Below are 26,872 nucleotides of genomic sequence, written 5' to 3' on the forward strand. Positions count from 1 at the left end.
AACCCATCTGGCACCCAGATATATAATCATTGAACTTGGAGATATCACCCTTGGTCCCTTCATCTAAATCAATGATGGCCCACCACAGATCTCTGCAATACCCTACCAGTAACAGCCTCCTAGTCAGAAATTGAACCATTTATTTACATCCTGTTTTCCATCCTAAATAATCTTGGATCCGTGCCAGTATATTACCTCCAATTCCCATATTTCTAATTTTGTTTAATAACCAATTATGTGGCACTTTATTGGAGGCCTTCTGAAAATCCAAATACACCACTGGTTTCCCCTTAACTTTCTGCAAATTACAACCTCAAAAAACATGTACAGATTTTTCAAACATTGTTCTCCTTTCACAACTCTATGCTGACTCTGCCCAATCCTATTACTATTTTTCTAAGTTCCTTAATTATAGCATTTTCTGTCTGATGACCTCAGACTAACTGGTCCACAGTTCCCCATTTTCTCTCAACCTCCCTTCTTAAATTTGCCACTTTGTAATCTGTGGGAACCACTCTAGAACCTATGAAAATTTGGAAGATGACAATGACTGCATCCAGAACCTCCTCAGCACCTCCTTCAAAACTTCAGGATGTAGATCCTCAGCTGCTGGGAATTTATAGTCTTTCAGTTCCATTAATTTCTCCAATGCTACTTTCATAATAATGCTAATTTTCTTCAGCTTCTCATTGACTTTGGACTTGTTCTCCACAATTCCCTGGAAGCTTTCTGTGTCTTTCTCAGCGAAGACAGACATATGTGTAATTTCTCTACTACTGCTGTATTTCCCAATATAATTTCTCCTCTCCCATCTGCAAGGGATCCATATTTCCCAGATTAGTATCCTCTTCTACATTCCATTTTGTTATCAAAATAATAGTCCTTTTTCATTCAATTCTGAAATTTTCCCAATCCTCAGGTTTTCTTCAGTTTTTGGCAATATTTTAAACCTTCTCCTTTGATCCAATACTTTCTTCAGCTTGTTAGCCACAGCTGGGCCACTTTTCCTTTTGTGTTTCTCATTCCTACAGGGAAGTATATTGTTGTGTTAATTAGTTGAATGTTAGTGTTGTTTCCAATCATACCGTATATTTAAATGTAGTTTCCCAATCTACCATAGCCAGCTCACACCTTATACCTTCGTAGTTTGTTTATATTTAAGAGCCAGTAAACAGATGCTGTAAAAGGAATAGTGACCACAACTCATTACGTTTTAAGCTAGTTATGAGTAAGGATAAAATTGGATCTTGTGGGAAGTTACTAAATTGGGGGAGGGCAAATTATTACAGGATAAGACAGGAGTTAAGGGGCATTGACTGGGAGCAGCTGCTGTCGGACAAGTCCACATCTGACACGTGGGAGTTGTTTAAAGACCAGCTGATCAGAGTTCAGGACAAGGATGGTAAGGTAAGGGAACCTTGGATGGGTAAGGAGAGGGTAAGTCCACTCAAGGATAAACGAAGGAGTTTGTGCTTGGAGTCAGAGCACGTGGCTGAGGTACTAAAAGAGTACTTTGTGTCAGTATTCACCCACGTGGCTGAGGTACTAAAAGAGTACTTTGTGTCAGTATTCACCAAGGAGAAGGATTTGGAGGATAGTGAAGCAGAATGGGGCATGCCAGTGTGCTGGGACATTTTGAGATTAAGGAGGAGGTAGTGCTGGGTCTCATGAAAAGGTGGATAAGTCCCCAGGGTCTAATGGCATATATGCCAGAATAATGAAAGAAGCAAGTGAAGAGGTTGCTGCAGCTTCGAAAAAGATCCTTGTGTCCTCATTAGCAACAGGCAAGGTTCCAGAGGACTGGAAGGGAAATAGAGGTAATCTAGGTAACTACCGGGTAGTGAGCCTCACGTTAGTGTTAGGGAAGCTATTAGAGAGGATACTGAGCATTAGGATTTATGTGCATTTGGAAACGCATGGCCTGCTTAGGGACAGTCAGCATGGGTTTGTGTGGGGCAGGCCACGCCTTACAAATGTGATTGAGTTTTTTGAGGAGGCGACAAAGGCGCTTGATGAGGGTAAGGCAGGGGACATTATCTACATGGACTTTAGTAAGGCATTTGATAAGGTCCCTCATGGTAGGTTAATTCAGAAGATAAAGATGCATGGGATCCAGGGTGAACTGCAAGTTTGGATTCAGAACTTGTCCATAGAAGGCAGTGAGTAGGGATGGAAAGCTGTAATTCTGGCTGGAGATCCATGACCAATGGTGTTCTGCAAGGATCGGTGCTGGGGCCTCTGTTGTTTGTGAAATATATCAATGATTTGGATGAAAATGTAGACGGGTGGATTAGCAAATTTGCAGATGACACCGAGATTGAAGAAGCTATGGACAGTGTAAAGGACTATCAAGGAATACAACGGGATATAGATCAGTTGCAGATAGGGGCAGAGAAGTTGCAGATGGAGTTTAATCCGGGCAAGTGTGAAGTGTTGCACTTTGGGAGGTCAAATGAAAGGAGAAAGTATACAGTTAATGGTAGGCCCCTTAATAGCATCGAGGTACAGAGGGATCTCGGGGCCCGTCATAGTTCACTGAAAGTGGGTACGCAAGTGGATAAGGTGGTAAAGGCGGCGTACGGCATGCTTGCCTTCATTGGTAGTGCTGTTGGGTATAAGAGTAAGGATGTCATGCTGCAAGTATATAAAACTTTAGTCTGACTGCACGGAGGATGTAGAGACTGTGGAGAGGGTGCCGAAGAAGTTTACCATGATGCTGCCTGGATTAGAGGGTATGGGCTATAAGGAAAGGTTGGACAAACTTGGGTTGTTCTCCCTAGAGCGTTAGAGGCTGAGGCGAGACCTGATCGAGGTTTTTAAAATTATGAGAGGCATAGATAGGTTGGACAGTCAGAATCTTTTCCCCTGGGTAGAAATGTCAAAGGATATGATCTTAAGGTTAGAGGGGGGAAGTTTAAAGGTGATGTGAGGGGCAAGATTTTATGCAGAGAGTGGTAGATGCCTGGAATGGGTTACCAGGGGTAGTAGTGGAAACAGGCAGTTTGGTGGAGTTTAAGAGGCTTCTAGATAGACACATTAATATGAAGGAAATTCAGGGATATGGATGAGACACAGGAAGAGGACATTTAGTATAAATTGGCATCAAGATCAGCACAACATCATGGGCTGAATGACCTGTCCAGTGCTGTGTTGTTCTATGTTTTATCTAAAATTGGCAACAGAACTTGGAAGGAAAATTAGAGGAAATTCCTTCACACAGAGGTTGTTAAGAAGTGGACTACCTGAATTTGTGGTGGATTCTGATTCCATAGGAACTTTCAAAGGACAGTCATAGACGTAGTTTCACAGGATCATTGCAGGTTTCAGGACAAGGCTATGGAGAGGGACTGATTGCAGGGCAATTTCAAAGAGCCACCACCAGTATTGATTGAACCAGTCTTCTGTACCTAGGATTCTATGATTCTATCACAGCCAAACCTTGCTCACACATGCACACATTTCACCAGGGATCACTGAGAAAAGATAAGGAGAAGCGATGCTGGGTGATTTTCCCTCACAAATAATGAGGTACTGGTTCAAATGATCATTGAACCTGGAGCACCTTAATGCATGACTTAATTATTCTCCAAACTCACTGAGCCATACATCTGGTAATTTACTGATGACAGTGAATGAATCGGTTGAACGTAACATAATATGTGTGCATTCATGTGATGGTTATTGCTAAAACTGCCTACTTCCAACTTATTGGCACTAATTTTTATCAAAGAAAGAACACAGACTCCCCGTTTAGGGAGTATGCCGCATTTAATTTTTACATTTTTTAAATCAAATAATGTTCAGTAAAGATTGCCATGGAGGCACACAGTAGTTTGTACCTTATCATCTTGCACCTGTGTTCTTGGAGGCATAAAAACTGACATAATCTGGCATCCAAAAATGAATCTGCCTCAGATAACAAACGTCAAAACCTGTCTTTGGAACAGTGACTCATTCACTTGAAGACTCCATGTCTGAACGACAGTGAAGCCAACAGAATAATAAAGTTAAGGTTGCATAGTTCAGCCTTTCTTCTGAGGCCTGTCCTTGGAACTTTTATGCTTTCCAGTTATCCATTTCTCTCGATGGCTTTTCAATGGGACAGTCCTAAAACTCACTCCAATGGACTTGGGGGGAAAAGCACAGAACGTGAATTCAGAAATCATAACAGTAACAGTGAACTAAATAGAAAGTCACGACCTTGATGCCTCCAAAATGTTAACAACTCTGAAAGAAGCTTGTCCAAAACATGAAGGGGTACAAGAATGGGGTCATTTCTTCTCTACCCACCCATACCCAGGATGATGGGCTGCAACCCCCTAACCCCCTGCTTCCCTCAAGCATAGCAACTCAAACACTTCCTCCAAGAGCGGGGGAGATGAATTCCTTCACTTCTCCTTTTGGGTACAACTTTCCACTGAACACTGGAGTTTTGGTTTTGGCAGTCCTCACTGTCAACATTGGGGATTGATGGATAGTTAGGCACTGGATTAGGATGTGGCTGCGGTCTGGATTCATTCAGTGTGATGGACTGCTACTAAAGCATGAGCTCATACGACACAGGCAATTTAGCAAACTGTGCTTGTGCCAGTTCATTGGAAATTTATTACTTTATCTACACAGCTCTGCAAATGTTTCTGCTTCAAGCTTTTATCCAATTCTATTTTAAATAGAAAGTTAAAGGTTAGGTTACAAATCAATGAAGATACAATTATACAAAGTATAATTGTACTTTCTCTTTTTACTGTACAGAAACAGAATATAATTTATCATTCCAATGAACACATTAAATAAAACAATAATTTTCAATAATTTATGTAACCTGTCCCCTTTTTGTTATTGCAGTACATAGCATGTAATCTGTCCACTTGACACACTAGTGCCCGAGACCCAACATACTTGAGACCTTGGGTGTTCTGAAACACTGAATGTTCTAGACCTCAAATGTTCTGCTGACTAAGACCCCTACGGTTTGAGACCCCAGGTGTTCTGAGGTTTGAAACCCTGAATATTTGAGATCCCAAGTGTTCAACCCCCACAAGAATTCTGGTGCCAGAGACACCAGTGCTCTACTGCTTACAATTCTGTTTTTTAGTTGCCCTGATGTATTTTAAAAAGAGAGTTAAGGAGGCTTCGTTCAAGGGAATTGCAAGAAAAACAATGAAACTCTCACCTCTTCCTATCCTTTAAATCAGAAAGCAACAGGTGAAAAATATGCAACGCTTAACAGCCCTACAATTCCTTAGATATCATAAAGACAAATGCTTAGAATTATGGAGACACAAGAGACTGCAGATGCTGGAATCTACAGCAACAAACAATGTACTGGAGGAACTCTGTGGGTTGAGCAGCATCTGTGGGGGGGAAGGAATTGTCAGCATTTCAGGTTGAAACCTGCATCGGATTTGTTTGTTGCTTAGGATTATGTTTTGTATAATCGTAACAGTAGAAACGTCTGTCAGACTCAAGATGGTAAGTGATGAAGTATATTTTGAATGTGGTTTACAACATACTTATTGTATCCAAATGCTCCTCCCACTGACTTCCACTAAGTGCCACTGCTGTTACAGCAGGTTTCTGTCACCTTTTTAATGAACACCCCATTTATGCCGCAATTGATGAATGGATCATTCCTTTGCACCATCTGGGGTTCCGGAGATATTCTCCAATTGCGAACAGAAAGATCTGTGTTTGAACTTTGCAGAGTGTTAGTGAGGACCAGAGTCCATGACTGAGTGAAGATGAGGTGTTGTGATTGAGTGAGGACCAGACACTTCTATCCTCAGGAGCCTGGAGCCTTGAGATTCAGCTAGGACCAGACTTTGGCTGAGTTTAAATCTTCACATTATGTTGAAAAGCTAGACTCCAATAATTCCAAGATGTTACATTTCTTTTATTATGCAGTTGTGTACTACAGAAAAGAGAGTGGGAGAGACAGATATAGGAATGTAGCAGCAAAGAAAGGGTACATGGGAAGAAGCAAATGGTAGAGTAGAGAGGGCTCAGCGGGATAGGATGAAGGGGGGCATGGTGTGGAGAAGATGGGGAGAGGATTATGAAAGGAATTGTAGGAAGGTGGAATATTGGAGTGGGATAAATGGGAGGAACAGGAATGGAGAGGAGGAATGAGACAGTTGGAAAGAGAGAGGAACATTAGAGTGGAAGAGGAAAGGGAAGTGGGGCAAGAGGAGAACGCCTCCTAGCTTTGCTTTCAGAAAAGGCTTAAGATGAATGTCCTTTGTTAGAATCATGTGTGATCCTGTGGTTCAGCAACTGAACTCCAGTACTCCAGTGCACTCACAATGGGCAAATTTCATCCTGCTACATACAAGAAAAATGATCAATTCTAATTTCAAGCATTTATATTGTAGATACAGACTGTATCCAGCAGTAATGGGTTTAAGATTGAGGAGCCCAAGATACTAGATTAGATATGAGAGTGTACAACAGAGGGCATGAAAAAATGTCTTCTCAACGTATTGTGGGGCTAGGATTCACTACTAGAGCTTCTGGTGAGGCAGATTCAATCATGGAGTGGTTATCAGGGAGATTAGATTTGAGTAGATGAAGGAAAGAGCATTGAAAAGATAAAGTAAATGTGATTCAAGCCATTTGCTCAGGAGGAGGGTAAACGTGAACTGGCTGAGCCAGTGGCCTGTTTCTGCATTGTGTGTAATTCCTGCTGCAGTTCAGCTTGAGGACACGTCAATCACTGTGGTCAAACAAGACCATCTGACCATCACACTCATGCTGATGCAAGTCTAACATTTCAGTAAAAGCCATTTCCCTGCTTTATCTAGGTACTCAAGAGTTATCTCAAATATTTTCCTGCTTTCAGTCATCAGCTGTGGTAATGCACGATAAAGAGTTTACTGCCCTCCTCTTACATCCTTCCTCTTCTGTGCCTGGTGATCAGAAGCGATCCCATCCCTTCCATTGCTTTTAACATACAGTATGGTTGAATTTGCTGAGCCCACCTCACCCTTTGCAGTGCTCCACCTTGAGCCCTTCAACCTATGCTGATCTCCATCATGTGACAATTACCTTGTAGAGCGCTTCACTCTGAGCCCCTCACCCTATAGAGCTCCAACTTAAGCCCTTCATTCTACAGGGAGCTTCAAACTCCAAATTTGGCTGCCTCTCACCATCCACCCCAGGTGTGAATGGTGCTCAGAACTCAGTCTGGACCTGAGCAAAATTCATTTTTCCATTGTTAAATGACTAAATTTTAAATTATTTTGTTGTTATTTAATGATATATTAACTTTCTATAGCATTTAATCTGGTATCAAAAAATTGCAAGATTTTCAATGCATTATCATTATTGCTATTTGCCGCCCCCTTTTGATGCCAGAAAGAACTGTTCTTGGACATGAAAGCGACCTCCAAACTGATGGGTTTACAATGGCTCTTGTGCTGAGCAGCTCCCAACGAAGAGAGGCTGGACACATGTTGCCACCTGCTGGAAACCAACTAAAACTGCACTACCAGCTTTGCAGTCAACTGCTGCTGTTTACTGTGTGCACTGCACCAATAGTGCAGAGAGCACAAGTATGTCGGGCCGTCAGCAAATTTCTGAGCACATTGAGGATACTCAACTTGAAGACAGGAATTTTATTAATCCCTGAGGAAATTACTGAGATTTAGACAAAGGAAATTTGTTTTACATTTACAAAAATGTTTGAAATAGTCACTAAATAAATTACTTTACAAAGACACCTTGTGTGCAATTCACATCACAAATGGAGCAATGCCTTAAGGATGGAAGGTGGTGAAGGGAAATGGATGCTTTGAAAATGACAGGTCTGGTGCTGTGCCTTTGGGACGGTGCTGAAATCCTTCTTGGTCTTGTGCTTGTATAGAAAGAATATCATCAGTAGTTGTTGATAACACCATAACAGGATGGAAATGCAGTTTACGGTTAGAAGAGAAGCAAGTCTGATGCAGGTACATTTCACTATAGGTACATGTGAGGTGGCATATTTGGGGAAACTGAAAAGATCAGAAATAAAAATTCTCAAAAGTGAGGAAGAAAAGGTTGACTAAGGATTGAAAAAGTGATATTAGAGGAGAAAGAAATTGTAATTTTTATATATGGGGCAGCAATGCAAAAACAAGGATGTGATGATGAATTTGTCCCAGACTGTGGATGAGTTAGAGCTGTGTAAACTGCACAATTTTGGAACTTCAGTTAAAGAATGTGAGAACCACTGCACAAATCCAAGGGTGAAAAAGCCTTTTCCTGATCCAGTTGAAGAGGTTTGAGGTGTGGGATGAATTCTTAATGTTCCAGTACAACTGTCCTGAGAGCCTGAATGCCCTGCTTATGCTTCTCTGCCACACTCAAGGGACTAAGGGGCCTACCCCTGCTCTCTTATAGGCTTGGGGAAGTGAACTAACTCCTCTTGTGCCTCTCTAACAGACTTATGCGGCTGAATGGCCTATTCTGCTTTCTTCATAGCAGGCAGTGGGCTGAACGGCCTACTTCCATTTCAATGAAATGAGCTGTCTGCATTGGAACAGAAGTGTCCTTCAGCCTAAGAGCTGAACAGTCTTTGCCTGTTCCTCTATAACTCTCTCGAGGGGCAAAATAGACTCCACTATTACTATGTACTTGACGCAGCACAATTCGTTATGATATTACCAAAGATGGGAGGCTTTCTTTGGGTGAGAGGTTTACAAGAAGATCTAACAGAAGTCACTAAAATGATGATGGAATCTGCAGGGATAAATAATGAATGAGTATATGCACCATTGGATGAAGCAGTAACAAAAGGGACAGCAATCAGCTTAAACACTAGCCGACAAATACTGAAATGGCATCTGGTTGTTTTCTCCCTGGTTGGAGGATTCCCTGAATCTAATGTTCCTTTACCAAAATCACACAAGGCTGGTTCCCATAAACATTTGTAAGTTATGCTAACCCTCTGAAAGAACTCAGAGCATGATTCCAGATAAAAACTAGTGGAAGAGATGCAATGAAACAGAAACTGCTGGGAAACTCAGCAGGTCAGGCAGCATCTATGGAGAGAGTAACAGAATTAGTGTTTCAGGTTGATAACCTCTCATCTAAAAGTGGAAGAAATAAGGTCAATGCAAATGGAGAAATGCAAGAGAGAGGGCAGGAAAGTCTTTTAATGAACAACATTAAGGATGGTGACTGAACAGGAGAATGGCATTTCCTGAAGTGGTGGAATTAGAATCAGGACTGACAGCTTCCCCCTGATCACAATGGCTAATAATTCTCCAAACAAACCCAAGTGGGAATCATACACAGTCCAGGACAGGCCATTTGGTCAAACCTTTACCCTGAGTGTGAGAAAACTGTACCAATTAATCACATCCTGTTTCTAGATGCCTTCAGTCCTCTTCCTTTACAGCTAATCTCATTTGGAGAGCTGCTTCTCATCTGTACATTACTCCTTGCTCTAGACCAGTTAGATATTAGTGACTTTCAAGTTTTTCCATTTCCTGATGAGCAGTTGTTGGAAAATTTGAAAAGGATAGAGATTCTCCCCCATGGTCAATGACAAATCCCAAGAATGGCTACCTGATGATTCAGTTCACTGATCACAGATGGATGACACAGAAAATCATATCTGGCTTCAAGTACCTCCAGAGTAGAAATGGAAAATACCATCCAGGGTTCCTGCTCCTGATCATTGTAAATACTGCCTCTCCCCACATTCCCCTACCAACATTCAATGTCTAGGTCTGCATGTGATTAATGGCACTCCACTAAGGTAATCATCATTGTAGGACTGCACCCAAAGGTAATAAACTGAGGGGCAGGGGAACAGAATTCCAGGTGTCCGGTTACCATGCAACCAAAGTTTTTATGATCCACAAATGCCACCACTATAGCCAGTAAAAGTCAGAGCTCGGCACAAGGTAGACATTATAACTGATGCAGAGACAGTGTGCTAGTCAGACACCACTGAGAATTCTGATGGTACCTGAGTTCAGAAAAGGTTTCAACTCAGTGGTGACCTGCACACATCTGTTACTTAGAAAATAACCCACCTGCCCAGGGGGTTCAAGAATTATAAATAAATCAGGGAACCAGGATAGCCGAGGACAGAGTTCAGTTAACGTCACTTCCTCAAGCTAGCAAGCTTTCTTTGTGTGTCCGTTGATCTGTGGGTGTAAACTGAGTCGGCTCCGCTCCCTCCACGCCTTGTATTTGTGACTACTCTTCCTCCAGGCAAATCTGGCAATGCTCACCATGAACACCCAGGACACCATGTACATGGCAACTCCCCCCAGCTTCACAATGGGGAGGGGCACAGGGGAAGAAAGTTCACAGTACAGCAACCTGGCCCCAACCCCAATCCGCACACTGCAAAACAGCACAACAAAGAGGAAGTCCACGACGTCTCCCAGCAAGGTGTGGTAATACCCAGCTTCTCGGAGAAACCAGCGGGTCTGGAGGAACGGATTGGTGATTTCACTGCCGAAGATGACTGCATTTACCTCTGTAGCTGAGTGCTCCAAAGCTAACACCATGATGATGCCCAGGATACTGAGGCTATGGTGAGACAACATCACCAGACCTTCCGTTTGGAAATAGATGCACCAGCACATGTCAAATATAAAATAGCCCAGAGACAGGCACAGCACTTGAGTCTGGAGCTGTGTGTTTGGAGACCCTAAAAAATATAAATACAGGTTGCATTTAACCCTTCCAGGTTCAATACCAATATATTTCCATTCACCAACACTCTCCAAAACAAAATCAATATTTCCAATACTTGTGTTTTCTCATCACAATTGGTTCCTTTTATTAGCCTTATATCACCTGTAATTAAGCTACAAATAAGCAAAAAATGATGTGCTTGCTGGAAATTGGAACTAAAAAGTGAAAATGCTGGAAATACTCAATAATGTCTTTGGGGAGAGAAACAGAATTTGTGTTTCCATCAATAACCTTCCATCGGAACTGTGAGGAGAGCTTGCAGCCCTTTGAGAACTGATGAGGCTTTTGAACCAATGGACTATAACACCAAGGTCAGCAGCAATGCACAATGGAGCTTCTATGAGGGGCATCTTGAGAAAAACACTGTGACTGCAGCAGTATTTGGAGGGAGAAACTATTCCTATAGTGATGAGACCAAGCAGCAGTTGTCTCAGTAAAGCAGCCAACATAATCGAAGGTCCTTCCCACACTGGACAATTTCTCTTCTCCCCCCTCTAGTCAGGCATATGGAGAGCCTCGTGGCAGGGTGTCATGACAACAACTGTTGCCTCAATGTCAGCAAAGCAAAAGAGCTGGTCATTGACTTCAGGAAGCAGGGCAGTGCACATGCTCCTATTTACATCAATGCTGCTGAGTTCGAGAGGGTTGAGAGCTTCCTAGGAGTGAACATCACAAATAGCCTGTCCTGGTCTAACCACATAGATGCCATGGTCAAGAAAGTACACCAGCACCTCTACTTCCTCAGGAGGCTAAAGAAATTTGGCATGTCCTCGTTGACCCTCACCAATTTTTAACCACAGAAAGCATCCTATCTGGATGAATCACAGGTTGGTATGGCAACTGTTCTGCCTGAGACTGCAAAAACTGCAGAGAGTTGTGGAAACAGCTCAGCACATCACAAAAACCAACCTCCCCTCCATGGACTCTGTCTACACTTCTCGCCGCCTTGGTAAAGCAACCAACATAATCAAAGACCCTTCCTACCCTGGACATTCTCTTTTCTCCCTCTTCCCATTTGGACAGAAGATACGAAAGCCTGAAAGCACGTACCACCAAGCTCAAGGACAACTTCTATCCCAGTGTTTTAAGACTATTGAATAGACCTCTTGTACTACAAGATGGAGTCTTGACCTATCTACCTTGCACATTATTGTCTGCCTGCACAGCACTTACGCTGCACTTGCCTGTACTGTAACATTACGTTCTGCAATGTTATTGCTTTTCCCTTACACTACCTCAATGTACTGATGTGACAAAATGATCTGTATGGTTGGCATGCAAAACAAAGTTTTTCACTGAAGCTTGGTAAATGTGACAATAATAAACCAATTTACCATCCAGGAACACTCAAGGTGAAGTTAAACCCCATTGTAACAAAGGAAAATCAAAGGCAGGATTACCTCACACTGCTCCAACATAGACTGACCTTGTCCCCTCACACTGCCCTCATATGATCTGATCTTGTCACCTCACACTGCCCCCATACACTCTGACCTCTTCCACTCACACCACTGTAAAATCTGTTACACTTAATTTTCCTTGCTCACCCTGTGTGCAATAAGCATTCTCGGGAAACAAACTGCATCTCCTGACACAGCCCACGTACACTCTGACATTGTCACCTCAACACATCATGACTTAGTCACCCAAGGATCATCAACAGAGCTTTGGTCATTCTCTCAAGGAGGAGGAATAGGAAGAAATCTCCAACAGATTGGTAAATTCATCCTTGAATAAACAAATGCATAATTCCCAGTCAAATATGTCCTACAAATGGCAACATAAATGTTGAATTACTTTGTTGCTTGAGCTCTTTATCCCACTGCACTGTGATTATGCCTGTTATTCCCTTGTCTTGGGCAATACTCCTAGCATTGCTGGCAATATTAGACTGACTAAGCATCCTCAGAAAGCAAAGCACGTGAGTTATGTTCATACTCTGGAGATTGAACTGTTTGTCAGCTCTTGGTCTTCCTCAGAGGAACTCCTGACAGATTGAACAAAAATGAATCATTTTGTTCACAGACAGGTGAACAACAGCAGAAACTTAGAAGCAGGATTTGGCATATCTTAACTGCAACCTTAATTTATAAGTGAGCATGCTTAAAGACATTATTAGAGTGTCACCCCCGGGTCAGTCCATTTCAGAAAGCAAGGGTAGAACGTGACTCTGCATCATCTCTGAGTGATTTATGTGGAACCTAATTTTTGCTCTCCAGGGTTAGCACAGGCAAATATGATGCAGTCAAGTGCAGGGCTGGGTATAGATCTTGCAAACCAGTCAGGCAGTGACTGCAAATGCCCTTGGCTCAAGAGTCATATAAACCAAAAAAAGTAGTATAGATTAAGCCCATCACAAACCAGTCTCTGGAACTGCCAGTCTGTCAGCAGCTCAGAGCTCATGTTTGACTCCATCCAGCTAATTAATTTAAGAATATAATTTCAGAATATAACACTGTAATAATTTCCTCCTAACTGCATCATCTCCCAGAACCCACCTGGATGATTAAAGGGCCAAGGCCCATCTACAAATCCAATGTATCCAGAGAGACAGACAATGAGAACGCCATGTACGAGGGTTACCAAGCGACAGCTCCACTCATAGCAGCGGTGGCAGTTTAGCTGACAGAAGAAGACGTAAAGTGACACCCAGCAAATCAAACTGCAAAGCACCAGGAGCAGGGGCGCAGCCATCTCACTGGAAAGAAGGAACATATTATTACATGTACACAGGTACAATCAGATGCTGGGTTGGGGGCACAGTGGAGATTAGAAAGAGATTTGTTCACAATGTGCATTCAGGTCCACTAGAGTCATTAAAGCTACCAGGAGCCAGTTTCTAGGCAGTGACAATGCCAATTCAGAGGTCGGCTCCCACTCAGCTAAGAAACTGACTTTCTTACTAGTTTCAGATTTAACAATGATTCATCCAGATTCATAAATCCCATAAGGTCAGTTCCACAACAGTAGTATGCTGAGGAGAGTGACGAAAAGCCTCTCAGACTGATGTTCAAAGTTCATTTTTATTCAAGACAGAGGCCTGCTAAAGTCAACAAAGCTCTCGCTAGCAGCAGCCTCCAACTCCAGGTATTATGGTGAATGTACTCTCCAGACAATTATAGGGACAGCACTTGAGCACTGTCAACTGAACTCCTTGATTACGTTACAGCACATAACTCAATCCCACATATCTAGGTGTGTGCATTGTTGGCAAGGTTGGTTATTAATGCCCATTCCTAGATTCACCTTGGGAGGATAGTGCTGCATTACATTCTTGAACTGTAGCAGATAATCTTGTGAGGTGCATAACATCATTAAGAACAGGAGAAGGCCATTTCACCCCTTGCTCCTGATATATCTATTCAATTAGTTCCTGCTGAAATAATTCTTTAATCCACTTACCCATCTTTACTGTATATCTGTTAGACACTGTTATCTTTTTTGGGGAAATTTGTGAGACAATTCAAAACTAGGGACATAAGTATAATAAGATAGTAACCATTGAATTCAATAGGAAATCAGATATCTCTCAGAGCAGCTAGAATGCGGAACTCATTGCCAATAGAAGTGGTTGAGGTTAATAATTTGGATGATTTCAAAAGAAAACGAGATTAGTACATGAGAGAAAAGGAATAGAAAGACATGAGATGAAGCAAGTGGAAAGGAAGGAGACTCAGGTAGAGTATAGACACCAACACAGGTAATTGGCCAAATGACCTCTTTCTATGCTGATTATCCTATGTAAGTACTTCCTGGCTTTGCTCCTAACGATCTCATTCTAATTTTAAGATCAATATTATGAAAACTAATCTGGCCTATTATTTTGTTTATTCTAAACCCTGTTGTTTTTGAAAACTGCCCTGGCAAATCTCAAGGAATTCATTGCTATTTCAACCTACTGTCTCCTCATGAAAATTTAAATCTTCTGTTATAAAACCTTTACCTTCACTGCAAGCTTCTCTGATCTCTGTATTTATGCACCACTATTGCCAAGAGTCTATAGAGAACTCCCTCTAGAGTTCTGCATTCTTTGCTGTTTCTGCTCTCAGGAAAACAACTTGATTAGTCTGTCATTAGTCCTCAGCCCCAATACAACTTCCATTTCCTTATTACTGTAAATACATCATCTACAAGAAACAGATTTTATACAACCTTTAATCCATGTGTCCTGTGATTCCCATAAAAGAAGAGGTGACATTGAGCCCAGTTTCTAACTTCAGGTTGGTGTAAATCAGACCCTTGTGTTAATGCCCATTTATCTGCTGTATGTTGTAATTTAGTGATCACTGGCTCTGGGGCTTAGACTAGAAGCAATTCTAACACTCAGCTTACACACTTTACTGGGTCAATCTTGCTTATTAAATTAGCAGTGTCACACTTACTAAAAATCAGAATGGGATTAAAACCTGTCTCTGTCTCTGGCACAGCTTCTGCCTCTATCTGATTCCTCAATCCTTTGAAATAAAGAACACACCATTTGGCCCAACTACTTTGTGTTGGTATTTGTATAAATTCCCTCTCATTGTATCTATTCCCTCTCAGCATTCAATACATTTTTCTATTTTTTTTCTCTTTTGCAATACTTAGTGTTAGGAAGTATCTAAGCTACTTACATCAACCACTTCCTGTGGTGGTTAGATCCACATTTTAACTATATCCGGAGCTAAGAAATTTCACCTATTTCCTCATTATCTGTTAGCAACTATAATGTATTTATTGCCTTTTTATTTCAGCATTCTCCCATATGGAAACATTACCTTTGATTCAACTTTGCCCAGCTAACTCATGGTGCTGAGGTTGAGAGGGTTGAGAGCTTCAAGTTCCTGGAAGTGAACATCACCAACAGCCTGTCCTGGTCAAATCACGTAGATGCCACGGCCAAGAAAGCTCACCAGCGCCTCTACTTCCTCAGGAGGCTAAAAAAATTTGGTTTGTCCCCTTTGACTCTCACCAACTTTTACCGATGCACCACAGAAAGCATCCTATCTGGATGTATCACAGCTTGGTACGGCAACTGCTCTGCCCAGGACTGCAGGAAGCTGCAGAGAGTTGTGGACAGAGCCCAGTGCATCACGGACACCAGCCTCCCCTCCTTGGACTCTGTCTTTACCTCTCGTTGTCTTGGTGTAGCAGCCAGCATAATCAAAGACCCCACCCACCCGGGACATTCTCTCTTCTCTCCTCTCCTCTTCCGTCGGGTAGAAGATACAGGTGCCTGAGGGCACGTACCACCAGACTTAAGGACAGCTTCTACCCCACTGTGATAAGACTATTGAACGGTTCCCTTATACAATGAGATGCCCTATGACCTCACGATCTACCTTGTTGTGACCTTGCACCTTATTGCACTGCACTTTCTCTGTAGCTGTGACACCTTACTCTGTACTGCTATTGTTTTTACCTGTACTACCTCAATGCACTCTGTACTGACCCAATGTAACTGCACTGTGTAATGAATTGACCTGTACGATCAGTTTGTAAGACAAGTTTTTCACTGCACCTCGGTACAAGTGACAATAATAAACCAACACCAATAATGCACCTACCCGTCCGAAATGATACCATTGCCCCAAATCTTCTCTTGTTCAAAGTGTAACCCCTGCCCATTGTCCTGGCCACAACAACAATTCCTGTTGACCCTCCCCTCATTGCTGTCCCTCTCCTCCCCACTACTGACCCCTTCCCTACCATTGTTGACTTCCCTCCTCTGCAGGTCATGTCGTTGCCTCTCATAATCCCCTTCCCTTGTTGAGAACGTTGACTCCTCCTCTCTAGCAGGGCATCGACCTTCCACAGATCCACCCCCGGTGCACATTCCCCATCCACTCCTTAAAACGCATGAAGACCCAGGAATCAGCACCAGCGGACATCAGGAGGCAGCGGTTACCATGGCAACTGCAGGGATGAGGGCCCCGCCCCCTCCACCCGGGCCCCTCCTCGCACGACACAAACACGCCCCCAATTCGCCTGAGCGCCCACCCCGCCAGCAGTTGCCATGGTTGCGGCTCCGCTGCTCGCAGACGCCCGCTCCGTCTGCTTTCCTTTAGTACCGACGCGGACTCACCGACATTCGCGGCACCTGCTTCTCCTGCTGGCGCCGGTCGCCGTCTGATCCAGCGGCCTCCGGGTGCAGCGCCATCAGCAGGCAGCCTGCGGCTGGAGGACTGGCCGGGTGGCCGTCGGTCTGCAGGGGCGGGCTTGAAGGTAGGGGCGGTGCTTGTCCACAGGGACAAACAAGGTAGTGGGTATGGATAAAGCAAGGGCTGGGGCTTGTAAGGACCGGACAAATCGGGGCGGGGTAGTGGGTGTTTGCAGGGACGTGACGTTTGCAGTAGGGAGACACAAGAAATTCTGCAGATGCTGGAATCTGCTGCAATACACAGTAAGTGCTGGAGGAACTCAGCGGGTCAGGCTGCATCCATGGAGGGAAATAAACAGTCCAAGCCGAGGCCCTTCATCAGGACGTTTGTTCATAGGGCAGGGGGTCTGCAGTGGAAGGGCTGCAGCTAGTGGGCGGGGTTGTGAGTTGAAGCCGGCTGTTTTGAGGAGCTGCGGTTACATTTGCGGGTTACCCTGTTATTTAACCACATCCGACTCTGATCCGGTTTGACGTCAAACCCAAGAAAGTAGAGACGAGACTACGAGTTGTCATTTATTGTCAGCTTTGATAAAAACTTTATTACTCGAAACGTACAAAGTTGAAGGCAGGTGTCCCGACCACTGAGGCGGAGTCTTATAAATAATCAGATTATCTACTATCGCACATCATTCACAAAATCCCACCTCGTACATAAATTATTTAAAAAGGAATTGGATACAAATATTTGAGGCTATCAACACTAGTTCGAGCTGAAATACACGACTAGTTTGCAATTTCTCTAAACTCCTTCCAGCAGTGATGGACTTTGATTAAAATCCGGCCCTAGCATTTAAAACACATCTGCCCAATGTAAAGTCTTCGAAAGACTAGAGTTCACGAGATTTAGCAACAGAGCAACGCCATAAATAACATAGAAATCAGAGGGAAGAAAAATAAATACAAACAAGGAATGGATAGAGTGTTATTTTGACATTGATTAGATTTGGTTTGTTTTATTTCAGGAAGACCAGCCCTTCAGTGCAGTTCCAGATAGCAAGTCGGAGCCAACCTCCAAGCCGAGACTGACATAAAACAAAGAAATTCTATTTGCCCCATCCGTATCTCCCTGCTGTAATCTATTCCCATTATCCCCAGGTTTCAACACCCCAAATTCTATTATGCTATTCTCTTAAGTATGTAACTATTTCCTCTGGAAGTCACAAGTTATTCTATGGGTCTGGCTATTACCTTTGGGCTTGCACTGTCATCCCTTTTGTCAATTAATCTCTACTACCTCTCACTTTATATTAAAAAATCCCCTATTCTTCTCCCCTTTGCACTTTGTTTCCTTCTCTCAACTGTACCAAGCTTTATCTTAAAACTTCATGTAGTTCTGCTGGAAGAGGCACCAACCTGAAATGTTACTTGTTTCTTTCTCCACAGATGCTGCCTCTAACAATTTGTTTTTTTTTACTAATTTCTTCACTTTCCCATCAACTGCCTTCTGATTTCTTGTTTATTTCCAGTATTTCTATTTTTTTTTAAATCAGATATCCAGTATCAGCAATATTTTGCTTAATGTTTTTGAACCCTTACTTTTTCAAATTGGATTTTTGTTTAAAAAATCTAGCAATCAAATTAATAAACTAACCTATTTCCTTCCTTTCCAGCTTATAAATTGCCTCTAGGCTAAACTGAAGTTGATGCTGCCTCCAATGAAATAATCGGACACAGTTAATAAAAAGTAGTAAATCCATTATTGTAGACATAGCTGAGCTGGCAGCACACTTACCTGAACCAGAGCACTATGGTCTCAAATACCACAGCTGGAGCAGTTTAATATTGTGAAATACAGCCTCTTTTCCTATTTCAGGTGAAGTAAAAAAACAATCATATAGCTCAAGCAGCTGTGATGTCCTTATCAAGCTCTCTCAGTCAACATTTACAAAACATAGATTATATGCTTATCATATTTGTGTGATCTTAGTGTATATGCATTAGCTGCCATGATTCTGCTCTTACAACAGTGACTGCACATTAATATACTCCATTGGCTGTAAAGCATATTGAAAAATTTTAAGTTTTATACATATGCAAGTCCCTCTTTTGTATTCTTGTTGTTTTACTAAGAACAGCAAGGTACAATCTGTTGGAGTTCTGAGATCCAAAACACTCTTCCATCACTTGATTGTTTCCTTAAATAGACTGACTCAGTCAAACTATTCCCAGAATATTATACTTCTGTTGATGTAATATACAATCTGTTGTATAGGATTTGATGCCTATATATTGTAATTTAGGATTAAATCTATTACAATCATTTTAACCTCAATCACAATGGAATGGATACAATTTAGTGATTATATATGATAATGTGACGCACTTTGGTGAAGGCAAGAATAAGTACCTTTTCAATTTTCACTGAAATCACAAATTTCAGTGAACTGAAATGTAACATTTACTACATTAATTAATAAAAACTGTGGAGTGTACAAGAAGAAAGTCCGAGTAGTAATAATAAACATCACTTTCTCTGGATAATGTGACAAATTAATTAAACTAACTATTGGAACATGCTTAACATGGGTATGTTGGGTGGGAAATCACAATATCCAACAGAGGGAAGCAGAGAAAGTAGAATTGGAAAATACAACTTGCAATTGAAGTTAATAAAGTCAAACCAGATATTTGTATGATCTTTGTTTTACTTTAAGGTCATTAGGACAACCTGCAAGGCAGGAGCCTGCATTAAGTATTGAATCCTCTAATCAACAAATGGATTATTATACTACCATATAAATTTTGTGGAGATATAGAAACCATTGGACAGATTTTGGTTGTTACCCATTACTAAGACACTCTGAGGTTTGTATATGTTGCACCAGAGTTTAGTTGAGGAGAGGGCTTGCAATAATGCCAAGGCCCAGAGCTAGCCAGTGCTGGGTTGGTTCATCAGCAGTCTAAGGGGTAGTGAGCTACAATCCCAGACATTATAAAGAGGAATTACAGGGTTAAAAGAAATGTCTTTTGGCTGCTCACAATCTTGAATTATATATACATTAATGCAATTAAAGGGCCTAATATTAAGCAAACACAGAAATCATCAAAAAAAATTCAAGTCCCATTATTCTTTTGACCAGTAGCATGAATGCAGATCCCCACACAACCACTGGCCAATCAGAATGGAATCACATACAAAGACAGGCCAGCGATATGCTGAATAGTAAATTCTGATTGGAAGTGTAACGACATTCATCTGACATGAACATAAATGGGCCTGTAAATGCTTCCTAACTTCTAGGGAGTCAGGTCTCATATACAGTGAAAGATTCATGGTAACATTATTGCAACGTGCACAAAAAGAGACACCAATCAATCCAATGGATAGAGATCAGAATGGCAGAAGGTGGAAGTTTAATGCTCCATTAGATTTGATTGGCAGTGAAGAGAGCACATTGAAGGCAGCACATCAGTCAATCCATTGGACCATTGTTGCTCAATTGCAATGTTTGTATTCTCTTTGCAAGATTTCAAAAACTTTTGCATTAAATGTTGTCTCTGATAAATGCCTGTTTTCCATTGTCCATCCTCACTGTGCACCTGTACAGTGCATATCAGTAACTGAGGACTGAAGAAGCGGCTGATCAGAAAGTGAAATCCCAGAACCTTCAGTGAAGAAATGAGGGACTATTCCACCAGAATCGTGAGCTGCAAAACAAAAATAAATAGCTAGTTGCTAACCAAGCACTTTGGTGTCTCTGGGCACAGAATCAGAAGATAACCAAGTCAAAAGGTATCTGCAGAGACCAGCCAAAATCTCTGCGATAAGTGTCTTGTGTTATTGAGGTGAGAGACAGCTGCAAGCCTTCCATGGTTCACATTTCTACAAGGGTTTACAGTGTACCATGTGGTCTGTTCGTGGTTTCAAGAGGTAATCCTAAATGCGGGATTGTAACCCAGAACAAAAATATAAAACATCTACAAACTTGAGAAGTCAAAAATAATATCTATGAAATTTGGTTCTACCTGGTTGCCTCCCTCACCACCTAGGGTCTATTTGCCTTGCATGCTCACATTGGCTGCTTAGCTCCTGCTTTGTAATCAATTGGCAGTTAACTCCCTCTGCTGCAACAGTCCTAGGAATAGAGATGATTATGAAGCAGTCAGGCACACTGATTGGCTTACAACACTGGAATGTTAACAAATGCATTAACACAACACACAGAGCAAGAAAATCTCTGGGTGTAATAGCCAATGCTATTGTAAATCATGGAAGTGGCATAAGTAACTTCCAGTTCCAAAGTCAATTTGGAGACTTGCCTTGCTCCAAATTGGGGCAAAATGTCAGGATTAACAGTTACCTTTCCCATGTTCCTTACCCTGGAGTAGTGCTGAGCCCAGACTGGCTGCTTGTTGAGGTGTGGGCACTCTCAGTGGATGATGTGACTGGTGATGAAGGCCTGCTGGTCATACTGGAGGAAGACACTCCTGGAAAAGTAAACAACAAAATACAGAGAATCACTCTTAATATGGAGAGTTCAGGGACACCAGAGTCCCCTTTGTCACTCCACAGCAAATGTACCTATGACAATGAAGGGGCCAAATCTTGGGATTTAGCATGTATTACCCCAAATTAGATCCTTTCATTGATAAAACAGAATTTGACTTTGGAAGCATCTGGGTGACAAAGAAACAATAAAAATCATGTTCAGTCTTCAACTAAGTGCAAGGTTAAAATGGAGACACAAGACTGCAGATGCTGGAATCTGGAGCAGAAGGTAATCTGCTCGAAGAAGTCAGCGGGTCAAACAGTATCTGTGGAGGCAAAAGGATGGTCAAAATTTCAGGACAAAACCCTGCATCAGGACTGAGAGTGTGGAGGGGAGTTAGCCAGCGTATAGAAGTGAGAGGGGTGAGACAGAGGCTGGTTGGTGCTCATCTGGTTCTACCCATCACCTTCCAGCCTCTGTCACAACATCTCCATTTCCCCCACAACGTGTCCATGCAGTTGATTCCCGACCCTGATGTTTGATAAATCAATGGTATCAGTGCAGTTCTTACCCGTCACATTCATACTACTGTGCACCTGTGTCATGATCAGAGGGTCAATGGATCCAGAGGTGGAAACCTACAAAAACAAATACACAAGTCAGTAAACAACATTTAACCTGCGACTTATGTGACGAAAGTTGCCAATTTAATCAGAAGAATTCTTAAGTGGATTTGACTCAAGGTCCTGGTGGAGATGACCGCCTACCCCAAATAACTAGGTGCCTTGGTTCCAGATGGACCAGCCAATATCCTGGCTGCCCTACCCTGCCAACTCCAACCATACCCCTGACATTCACTAACTCCCAGGGCCCAGAATCCACCCACTCACTAAGACAGAAATGTCTACTTATCCGGGGCTGGATGTCAAACAGACAGGTCAATCGAAGAAGCAAAGAGCGAAAGTGGGAGGTAGAGCTGGGCATTTTATTTAAATTTATTCTTTTCTTTTTTTGTGTGCAGGCATCAGTGGCAGGGCCAGTGTCGTGCCCATCGCCAGTTGTTCTGAACAAAGCGTTTGCTGGACCATTTCAGAGTCAACTATATTGTTGCTGCAGAGGGTCTCAAATCTGTCAGACTGGGTAAGAATTATGGAAAATTTAAATTCTGAATCTCCATGATGGGATATGAACTCTAGTGTCTAGATTATTAGTCCAGGCCTCTGAGTTACCAGACTGATAATTTCATCACTGTGCTCCTACTGCTGTTATCAGTTCACGTGGATACCGACAATGCTTGGATGATGTTCAAGGGGCAGCACATAGTTGAAAAACATAGGGATCCAGGTGCTGGTCGGAGCCGCTGGTGTAGGTGCAGGAAATGAATTTGCTTTAAGTGATTATCATTATCTAGTCATTGCCAGATAATGAAACAAAGTGAGTGGTCAGTCAAGGAGAGATGATGGTCAAAGGCATCATTAAAGGTTGCAGACAAGTTCAGAGGGATACGGAGGGATAGTTTAAAAATCACATGGAGTCATTAATAAGATGTTTTGTATTGTGGTTGAGCTGCAAACGCAATTTCAATGAATCAAACATGAAGTTCCAGGAAAGTTGGTAATGGGTGTAAGACACCACATCATGTTTGAGGGGGAGAAGGGAAGATGGAAATGGGGCATTGCAGGGTTTATTAAATAAAAATAAATTTAAATAAAACTCAAAGGTTTTATATTTTGCAAAGTGCCTGGTAGCAGCAGAATTTAGGAAGCGGGGGAGAGTATCCAGGAAGAGATAAACATTAATAACATCACCCAACGTGGAGACGAGGGGAATCAGAGTGCTCAGCAGTCCAGCAAAAATAAAAACTTTGTCCAAGTTTATAACTGCTGCATGGAGCATGTCACCTTCATCCAAGCTCTAGCTTTACAAATTAACTTAGTATATTTATCCCTGTCTCAATTCAATCTTTCTTCTGCTCTGTGAACCTGAATTCACCCATTTGAATTTGTACATCCTTGTTCAGTCCTGGCACCCTGAATTCCACAATCCTTCAGTCTGACCGGTTAAGGCCATGCAGTTCCTTGCCCTATAGAGGTTGATGTGCCATTTCCAACTCCAGGCTACTGTAACGTGCTGGGAAAAATGTTGGCAGTTTAACTGACAAGTCTAACATAAGCACCAATCAGAGGATTCTCCAACTAATTAGGGCAATTCTCCCAATTAATTAGGGCAATTAGTTGGCAATTCTCCCAACTAATTAGGGCAATATGTTGGATACCCATTCTATCTGCCACAATCAGAGTCCATTCTACCCTCTATAGATTTAATCAAGATGGAGGGTAGAGTGGACTGTGATTGTGGTGGGTATCCAACATAAACAAAGTCTCCAAGAGGGGAGGAATGATAGACAACAAGATAACCATATATAATAGCCCTAGAGGCAGTGAGACTCACCAGCCGTGAGCTATACATTGGTGTTTTGGTGGATGGAGCAACAGGGCAGTTAATCCTCTTCTCCTTCTGACGCCGATTGCAGAACCAAACACGGACAACTTCTTTCTCCATTGACAACTGCTCTGCAATCATCACAATTTCTTCCGAGCTGGGCTTAGAGTTCTGATGTGAAGCACGAGAATCATAAAATTAGATCATTTCAGAATTGAGCAGCTACATTCTGCATTGCAATGCAACTACGAGGGCAAACATTATGGAAAGAGTAATGAATGATGTCCTAGGGAGGATTAATGACAACTGATAAATTATTGATGACACAAAAAAAAACTGCAGAGGCCGGTATCTGGGGCAATACACTAAAAGCGGGAGGAACTCAACGGGTCAGGCAGCATCTATGGAGGGAAATGGACAGACAACATTACGGGACGAGACCCAGCCCAGATGAAGGGTCTTGACCCGTAACGTCAACTGTCCATTTCCCTCCATAGATGTTGCCTGACCCACTGAGTACCAATAATATTATTGTTGGGCAAAGTTATTGAAGGTTATGCAACCATGGCTGAAAGATGGGAATGAAGATTAAATCACCAAATACAGTCCCAGACAGATGATGGATCACCTTCTGTTTCAACTGTTATAGTGGAGAGATGGACAGAGAGAAAGAGACAGAGACAAACATGGGAATAATGGCTACAATAGGTAGCGGAGTTGGAGGGAAAGGATGAAAAATCACAGGCCACATTCCTAAGTTTGTCAAGTTCTATCTATAAACAGCGAAATGAGTGAAGTCTGACAAATTCAATTACTGGTATTAGTCAGCTGGACTGAGACAGAGGGTTAACATTGTTGAACTGAACTCACCTCATGGAAACGCTTTTCCAGGGTCAGGCGGATGTTGGTTTCAATGCTCGTCCGCTTCTTCCTTTTGCGGCCTAGACCCTCCAACCCAATCATCTGGGGAGCCAGAGATGCTAGGCTGTTCAGTGTAGAATCAGAGGGGACATTTTCTACCCAAAGAAATATTGTGTTAATGAGATTCATTATGGCATGTACACAGCAATCCAAGATACACGCTGCATGTAAGCAAGACAAGAGAAAGCATGGATCTGTTTGAGGGAAACCGCAAGGATCAGTGTGGTACCTCTTGTTTGTAACATACAAAGTGATTTGGATGAAGATGTAGGTGGTCTGATTAGTAAGTTTGCAAATGACACAAAAATTGGTGGAATTGCAGATAATGAGGAAGGTTGTCAAAGAATATAGCCAGGATATAGATCAGAATCAGATTTATTATCACTGTCTTATGACATGAAATTTGTTGTTTTGCAGCAGCAGTACAGTGCAGACATAAAATTACAAAAATTATTACATAAATAATAGTGAAAAAGAAAGGAATAATGAGGTAGTGAAACAAAGGACTGCAGATGCTGGAATCTAGATGAAAAACACGATGATGCTGGAGGAACTCAGCAGGCCAGGCAGCATCCATGGAGAAAAGCAGGCAGTCACAGCAGCAGCATGACTTGCCAGCTTTTATACTCGGTGCCCTGACTGAGAAAGGCAAGCATGCTGTATGCCGCCTTTACCATCCTATCCTTTTGCGTTTCCACTTTCAGTTAGCTATGGACTTGCACCCCAAGATCCTTCTTTAAATCAATGCTCCAAAGGATCCTGCCATTTACTGTATACATTCCTCTTGCATTTAACTTCCCAAAATGCTCCATCTCACACTTGTCCACATTAAACTCCATCTGCCATTTCTCTGCCCAAATTTGCATCCATCACTAAGGACCCTCACCATCTGTGACATGCCCTCTTCTCATTACTACCATCAGGGAGGAGTTACAGGAACCTGAAGACCCACACTCAAGGACTCAGAAACAGCTTCTTCCCCTCCACCACCTGATTTCTGAACAGTCCATGAACACATAAATACTACTTCGTTATTACACGATGATGCTGGAGGAACTCAGCAGGCCAGGCAGCATCCGTGGAGAAAAGCAGGCAGTCAACGTTTCGGGTCAGAACCCTTCTTCAGGGCTGAAGATAGAAAAAAGGGAAGCCCAATATATAGGAGGGAAAAGCAGAGCAGTGATAGGTGGACAAAAGAGGGGAGGCGGGGTGGGCACAAGGTGGTGATAGGTAGATGCAGGGAAGAGATAGTGATAGGCAGGTGAGGGGGAGGATGTGAGAGCAGACCCACAGGGACAGGCTGCCGGGAGTAGTGGTGGAAACAAATACGATAGAGATGCTCAAGAGGCTGTTAGATAGACATATGAATATACAGGGATGGAGGGATTATAGATCATATTGAGGCAGAAGGGATTTAGTTTAAAATCAGCATTGTGTTTGGCACAGACATTGTGGGCTGAAGTGCTTGTTCCTGTGCTGTGCTAAAGGCTATGTAAAAATATGACAGCCACAGGTAGTGTAAATGGTCAGTCTTTTACCTAGGATAGAAATATCAAAAGATCACTGGACAAGGGAGGCAGAAATTCAGTAACATTCAGATTTTCTCTCATTCATTTAATAACCTATATCCCTTCTGATGTGTGTCCCTTAATCACATTCCTTTTAAAGTGTGCTTTAGAGATTCCCTGAGGGAACAGTTGTAGGGGTGGGGGAAAGTTTAAAGGAGCTTTACAATGCAGGTTTAGGGCCTGAAACGCACTGCCAGGGGGAATGTAGAAGCAGATACAAGATAAGATTTCTTTATTAGTCACGTGTACATCGAAACACACGGTGAAATACATCTTTTACGTAGAATATTCTGGGGGCAGCCCACAAGTGTTGCCAAGCTTCCAGTGCCAACATAGCATGCCCACCACTTCCTAACCCGTATGTCTTTGGAATGTGGGAGGAAACTGGAGCACCCAGAGGAAACCCACGCAGACATGGGGAGAATATACAAACGCTTTACAGACAGTGGCCAAAATTGAACCCAAGTCTCTGGCGCTGTAATAGCGTTACGCTAACCACTACACTACTGTGCCACCCATATGATGCTTAAGAAGCATTTAGACAGACACATGAATAGTCAGAGAAAAGAGGGATACAGACCTTGTGTAGGCAGATGGGATTAGTTTGGGTTAGCATCATGGTTGGCACAGACATTGTGGGCTGAAGGGCCTGTTCCCATGCTGTTCAGTGAATCACA

At 42.4% G+C, this 26,872-nt stretch overlaps 2 protein-coding genes across 2 annotated transcripts in view; both read right to left on the bottom strand.

Annotated features, from left to right (window-relative positions):
• Positions 1-929: 929 nt before the first annotated feature.
• LOC127583714 (TLC domain-containing protein 5-like) lies at positions 930-16,893 on the bottom strand. Its single transcript, XM_052039987.1, has 4 exons — positions 16,760-16,893; positions 13,194-13,393; positions 10,473-10,648; positions 930-1,025 (listed from the first exon to the last, which is right to left on the bottom strand). The coding sequence occupies exons 2-4, from the start codon at positions 13,387-13,389 to the stop codon at positions 1,020-1,022; spliced, it is 378 nt and encodes a 125-aa protein (XP_051895947.1). The 5' UTR covers positions 13,390-13,393; positions 16,760-16,893; the 3' UTR covers positions 930-1,019.
• A 567-nt stretch (positions 16,894-17,460) lies between these two features.
• Positions 17,461-26,872, bottom strand: part of pou2f3 (POU class 2 homeobox 3) — a 28,767-nt gene continuing 19,355 nt past the window's right edge. Inside the window, exons 9-13 of the mRNA XM_052039894.1 lie at positions 24,577-24,722; positions 23,716-23,877; positions 21,836-21,902; positions 21,154-21,262; positions 17,461-20,482 (exon numbers count right to left, since the gene is read on the bottom strand). Coding sequence (XP_051895854.1) covers positions 20,443-20,482; positions 21,154-21,262; positions 21,836-21,902; positions 23,716-23,877; positions 24,577-24,722 — 524 coding nt within the window. The 3' untranslated portion in view covers positions 17,461-20,442. The remainder of the gene's footprint in view (positions 20,483-21,153; positions 21,263-21,835; positions 21,903-23,715; positions 23,878-24,576; positions 24,723-26,872) is intronic.

Source organism: Pristis pectinata, chromosome 27 (assembly GCF_009764475.1).
Source record: "Pristis pectinata isolate sPriPec2 chromosome 27, sPriPec2.1.pri, whole genome shotgun sequence".
NCBI classification, from domain to species: Eukaryota; Metazoa; Chordata; class Chondrichthyes; order Rhinopristiformes; family Pristidae; genus Pristis; species Pristis pectinata.

Bases quoted from the DNA above. Each gene is read 5' to 3' on its own strand.
- LOC127583714 (XM_052039987.1), bottom strand. From the start codon at position 13,389: ATGGCTGCGCCCCTGCTCCTGGTGCTTTGCAGTTTGATTTGCTGGGTG. The intron at 10,649-13,193 runs GTGGGTTCTGGG...TATATTTTTTAG, and splicing joins TTGGCCCTTTAATCATCCAG to GGTCTCCAAACACACAGCTC.